At 45.5% G+C, this 6,579-nt stretch overlaps 1 protein-coding gene across 1 annotated transcript in view; it reads right to left on the bottom strand.

Moving 5' to 3' along the window:
- LOC138527148 (uncharacterized) overlaps window positions 1-5,754 on the bottom strand; it is a 60,315-nt gene extending 54,561 nt beyond the window's left edge. Inside the window, exon 1 of the mRNA XM_069638254.1 lies at window positions 4,339-5,754. Coding sequence (XP_069494355.1) covers window positions 4,339-5,754 — 1,416 coding nt within the window. The remainder of the gene's footprint in view (window positions 1-4,338) is intronic.
- Window positions 5,755-6,579: the final 825 nt, after the last annotated feature.

Genomic DNA, 6,579 nt, shown 5'->3' on the forward strand with positions numbered 1-6,579 from the left:
CGCGCCAAAGAAAGAAACTACATCATTGCCACGGCGCTCATCACTACCCATCATTGTGCCGCAGGCTGATACTGAGCCTGATACTGGAAGTGCAACGGCACTATTCACAGACCATACAATACCAGGAGTGAAACGGTATAATTTGCGGCCTCGACAGGTAAAGTGATCCACATATATTTGGTGCTTTTCTTTTGCCTTTGGTTCCACTCACGGACGGAGTAGAAGCCAGGCACGTAGAGGAGAGAAGTGTGAGAGTTGTGCAAGTCGGACAATTCAAGACTCACAGCTCCTCGGTGCGCTTATAATAAAGTACATGTGTCAGGAGCCAGAGCAGGACAAGCTGGACGCACATAAGTACTAAGGCTGATAGAGTACATGTGTCCTAAGCCAGAGCAGGACAAGCTGGATGCACATAGTACTCTATCAATAAAGAATTGTTCAGAAATCATCTGAGCAGTGGGAGAAAGAACAACTAATCTTGCTCGGAGTGGATAAGTGATCTAGGCTGTGAAAGGGTTGGCAGAATTGAACTGTGACATTTTCGTTGAACTTTTCTGGCATCAAGAATGAGAGACATTTGCGACGAACTTTGCCAGCAAGAAGAAGGATGATGAAGAACAAATCAAGACTGGTTTCAGCCTCCTCCTGCACCCCTGCTGAAAAGATGATAGTTTTAGAGACTGTAAATTTAGAGAAAAAGCATGGTAAAAGGAATAAGGTACTGATTTGGACATTGGTCATGTGTTTCTTAAGTATGGTAGTACCAACAATAACAGCTATTACACTATGGTTCCTGGAGTCCGCGCACCCATTAGAAACACTTTTGCCAAAAGCAGCCACTGAAAGCCCGGTTCATGTAATCACTGGTACTTTGTCCCCAATGGAAGAAAGACATAGAGAAGGATATGGCAACAATACATTGTTGCTCATCATGAACATGACCCATGCGGTTTTAAAGAAAAAAGATTGCTGGGTTTGTGCCCATTTACCACAGCACGGTGGGAAAGGGATAGGCTGGTATGTACAACCGTTATCATTGGTTTATTCATGTGAAGTATCGTTGAGTGCAATGTTCTTTGGGAAATGGAACAAGAGTAATACGGGTCAGCTAGATGAGACCAATATGAATGAATTTGAGGAAGTGATCATGAGACCTGTGGGTTGTTCCATATTCCACAAAGCTCGCGTGTTTTCACCAGATCCCATGAGTAAAAATACACGAAAGACAACAAGACTAGATAGATTACATAGGCAGAATAGACCGACCCCGCCAACAGAAGAAACATCAGTAATGACATTTCGAATGATTGATGATGGAATAAATATGCTGTGCCCCCTGCCTATACAGCGGATCACAGCCCCAAAACTGCTCCCCTATGTTTAAAGAAAAAAGGTTCCTATAAAGTAGGAACGTTTAGCAGCTGCCTGAACACTGGTTTTAAAGCACGAAATAGAACCTGTGTCCGTAGGGGACCCTGTTTACTTTATATGTGGGGCAAAAGCATAGCCATGGTTACCTAGGAACTGGGGAGGTACATGCTACCTAGGTCTACTGTTTCCAGGAGTGTTCCTCTTGGAGACAGCAGAAGTAGCCAGACGAACAAAAGGTAGGACTCAAAGGAGTAGTGAAGATGGAATGATAGCAATAGATATAGCCAAATCGTTTATACCATTCTTGGCCCAAATAGAAAATTCCTATAATATAAGAAAACTGACTAGAATATTAAAAAATACAATAGATTCAACAAAGGATATTTTATTCAATATGACGTTAGAAGAGAAAGGAATAAGACTAATGGCACTACAAAACAGGATGGCTCTCGATATAATATTAGTTGATCGTGGGGGAGTTTGCAAACTCGTAAAAACTGCATGCTGTGTGTTTATAGATGATTACTCCCCAACGATATTTAAAGCAATCCGGAAATTACATGTCCTAAGTTCCACACTCTCTACTGAGGAAGGGGGTTGGGGGATAGGATCTTGGTTGTGGGGACTATTGCGGTCCTGGGGATGGAAGCTAATTTCGATACTAATGGTGGTACTTGGTATATTCATAACATGTTGCTGTTGCATACAATGCCTACCAATAGTTTGCACTGAGACAACTGAGGGATGTACTAAGGGATGTATGCACATGGTGTTGAGAGGAAAACAAACGCATGGCCGAAATAACCGGGACACTCATGAAACAAAAACAGTAAAACAATTTATGGCTAGAGACATTAATGATGAAGATGATGCTCAGGATAGCATGAAAGGTTCAGACATAGATACCCCAGACTTATCCTCATCAGAGGAGGATACAATGAATGAATAAGACGTTTGGCATACGGCCAAAAGGAGGGTTTGTCAATCTGGAAAAGTGAATACCCTTCATTTGAATGATAGACGTATCTTGTTGGCCGAAGGCCAACCGTCTTATGCACAGAATTATAGAAATACAGACTGCTATGCATGACGAACAAGCGGCCATTTTAAACGTAGCAAGAATCGCCATTTTGCTTGTTAACCATTGCTCATTGCTTTCTGTCTAAAACTGCTTTGCAGCTTGCAATTCTTGCGAATTCTGCTTACTCTGCTCAACTGTTAACATTGTTGTCTGAATATGAAAGGCCAAGGTCGCGGGACTGAGGAGTTTGTTGAAACTCCTCATGAGTAGCCCAGAAAGGAATGCCCACGCTCCCTCTCTGTAGCCTTGAGGGAGAGCTGCAGGGCATTTAATCATTTCACAGCTGTCAGCCAGTCTCGTACTGTGGTAGAATATGTTAGAATAAAGAAGCTAAAGGCTTGAATTATGCTCTTCTTACGGCCCCCCCCCTCACAAAACCCTTTAGAGCGTGTCGGCTCCCAGGACACGAATAGCACCTCATAGATAGCAAAGCTTGGAATGTGGCTCTTCCCCCGTGTGCAGCTTGCTTCCAAGAACAGAAGCACCATGTTCTGTTCAACAAATAGAAGATGCCTCTGCACTTTCTAAATTACACATTGTTACTAGAATAGACATCGAAAGTGTCATAATTGTCATACTCGTCGGAAATGTCCATCATCATCCCCAGTTCAAAGAAACTTAATAAAAGGGGGGTGTTAAACATGACATAGCTGATTGTATGATATGCATTTTGTATATATGTAACTGATGTACGTAATTCGCTCTCTTGCGTCCCTCGAGGTCTAGAGAATACACGTCGCAGGGCGTGAGACCACAGTTGGCCAATTGGGACTATTTTGCTTGCAATAAACCCTAGCATTGGGAATTTGAACCTTGTGTCTGGCGCATCCTTTCGTGTATGGTTATTGCCTTGTTTCCATATCGCGAGGGACCCCTAAGGGCCCCTTTCAACAGTGCCATTGAGTTTCATGAAGCAGAGACTATTAATAACAAGGGAACTCAAAGACCAATTTTGAAAATAGCACATTTTCACTTCAATTTTAGTGTTCAATTACAGAAAATTCAAAACAACATTAAAGTAATTCTGATAACCTATGAGGAGATTGAAGTCATAATGAATCCATCTGAGAAAAGCAAAGTTAACTATAAGGATTATATTTTTAAGCGTCTCTAAATAAAGAAACAGAGACTGTCAGGTAACAAGGGGGTTTGGGAAAGTATATATTGTAAATGTTTAGTGAAGTTAAATTTAGAATCTAATTTTTTCTATGTCATTTGCAGGAATCCTGGGTTCCAAGGTGCCAAGCAGTAAGGACTTCAGTGTTATCCTGACCGTTTGTTATTTTCTCCAATTCCCCTTTCCCCCCCCCCCATTCTGGTAAATCCAATAATTGTTCAATTGATTGTTGTGTATACTGGTTTGAGGGACTAGGTGGGCTATTCATCTGCTTCTGCAGGAGGTCAGCGTTGGGACCTGATAACTAGTTAGGAAATAAAGAAGTAAATGATAAAAGACACAATATTAAAAAAAACGAAAAGAAGGCGAGAAGGAAGACGAGCAAAATTAATACCAGAGGTACAATTAATGAGTCCCAGAAAGAGACTGAATAATCAAGAGAAAGATAAAATGAGAAAAAAGGAAGAAGAAGCACATAAATGAACAGGAAATAACAAGGGAAAGAAGCTATGAGAAACACCGGAAGTGAAAGGGAATAAAAAGGGAAACAATGAACACAAAGAATGACAGAACGAATGGACAAGATTAAGAATTGATTAAGATTAAGAATTGAATTATTAATTAATGAGAAAGAACAATCAGAAACAAGTGTAAATATGACAAGGAAAGGACAACATAAAATAAACTAGGGAAAAAATGAGAGCTGGGAAGGATGAGAGAAATATAGGAGATAAACAATGACGAGAAAAGGTCTGGCCTGCCCACTCACCTGCTTCTCAGGGCTCTGCTCCAGGACGCTTTCCAGGAGCTCCTGGATCATAACATCGGATGCAGACATAGTTTGGGTCTGGCCTGGGGAGCGCATGGAAGCAATTATCTCATCCACAGATCTCGCTTTTGGTCTGAGTGGCAGCTTAAGGCCAGAAGGTGCGCCCTCCAGGCCACTCAGCTGAGCATGGCTGCTGCTGGTCAGAGGTTGGCCTGGAGCTGTTGGTTGTGACTCCTGTGGGGGCAGTCTGGGACTGGAAGGTGCGTCCTCCAGGCCATTCAGCTGAGCATGGCTGCTGCTGGTCAGAGGTTGGCCTGGTGCTGTTGGGTGGGACTCCTGTAGGGGCAATCCGGGGCTGGAAGGTGCGTCCTCCAAGCCACTCAGCTGAGCATGACTGCTGCTGGTCGGAGGTTGGCCTGATGCTGTTGGGTGGGACTCCTGTAGGGGCTGTCTGGGACTGGAAAGTGCTTCTTCCAGTCTGTGTATCCCCGCATGGCTTTCCTTGGTCTTCGCAAAGCCTGGTGTTGCTGTGTTCGCCCCCTGTACAGGCAGGAGAGAGCATGGTCTGGCTCCTTGTGTCGTTGATTGTTTCTTTTCCGCTGTTGGATCCATCCGTACCCTCTTCCTTCTTTTCTTTCTCTTGGTTTTCTGCAGATCATCACTACCAGAGTCCGTAGAACTGCTCTCATCGCTGTCAGACCCACTGCTGGAGTCTTTCTCAATCTGCTGTCGCTTCTCCTGAGCCTTCCCACCCTGGCTGGACACTGTGCGCACCACAACAGTAATCCTTTTCTTTGGGGGAAACATGCTAGGTGGTTTGAGGTCAGGAGGCTGTGCAGGGGAGGCAGGTCTATGAGATCTTGGCTTGGTGGGGGGGCATGGCCGAGAGCAGACAGCAACCCCTTTGATTGTACCTGCTAGACTAGTGATTGATGGCTTATTTTCTCGTCTGCAGTAGGAAGGTGAGGCGACCTTTTCAAACTCCACACCAGCTAATCCTTTTGAGCACATCCGCTCTGTTGGCGACCTACTTGCAGCCTTTCCAAAGAAGGCCAGGTTCTGCTGTTTCAGGGGTCTCCCATCAGTCGCTCCATTCTCAACATCTCGTATGTTAGAACTTTCCTGCCACTTGGCGAAACCCTCAGAAGTTCTCTGGGTAGGTGGCACATCATTCCCATTGACCGGTGCCCTGGAGGCCCAGAAAGTGTTTACAAAATGAGAGACCGGTGCCTGGTCGAAGGGTCGCTCTTCTGTAAGTGGCTCTGGGCTGCAGCCCCAGGGGGCTTCAGGACCCACATCCTTGAATTCTAGAAAATCCTTTTGGAACTGCTGCTGCACTCGCTCCAGTTGAGCCCGAATTCTCTCTTCTTCCCTGCGGTTGCGTACAACGTGGAAGGGGTTCCATCCTGCAGACATCTCTGGGCCTCTGCAAGAAAGCCAAAGAACAATTATTTATTTATATACCCGTGCCTTATTATAAAAACACTGCACACCCCTTGACCACTGCTCAAGACCCCAGGACATCAATAAGTATCAGTGCATGGAGAATCAGGGCATGGAGAATCAGGGCAGGGACAATCAGGGCAGGGACAATCAGGGCAGGGACAATCATGGCAGGGACAATCAGGGCAGGGAGAATCAGGACAGGGAGAATCAGGACAGGGACAATCAGGGCAGGGACAATCAGGGCAGGGACAATCAGGGCAGGGAGAATCAGGGCAGGGAGAATCAAGGCTGGGAGAATCAAGGCTGGGAGAATCAGGACAGGGACAATCAAGGCAGGGACAATCAAGGCTGGGAGAATCAGGGCAGGGACAATCAGTGCATGGAAAATCAGTGCTCGGACAAGAGCATGGAGAATCAGTACATGGAAAATCAGGGCTGGGACAACCAGGACATGGAGAATCGGGTCAAGGACAATCAGGGTAGGGACAATCAGAGTAGGGACAATCGGGGCAGGGAGAATCGGGGCAGGGACAATCGGGGCAGAGGGAGTCAGGGTAGAGGGAATCGGGGAATCGGGAATCAGGGCATGGTCAATCAGGGCATGGGCAATCAGGGCATGGGCAATCAGGGCATGGACAATCAGGTCAGGGAGAATAGAGGCAGGGACAATCGGGGAAGGAACAATCGGGGCAGGGACAATCGGGGCATGGAGAATTGTGCACAGAGCATTTATTACCTGTATACTAGGAGACCATGGTAACGGCAATATGCGCTGTATAAATGACAATTACAATA

Source organism: Ambystoma mexicanum, chromosome 14, assembly GCF_040938575.1.
Source record: "Ambystoma mexicanum isolate Mex_15411 chromosome 14, UKY_AmexF1_1, whole genome shotgun sequence".
In the NCBI taxonomy this organism is placed as follows: Eukaryota; Metazoa; Chordata; class Amphibia; order Caudata; family Ambystomatidae; genus Ambystoma; species Ambystoma mexicanum.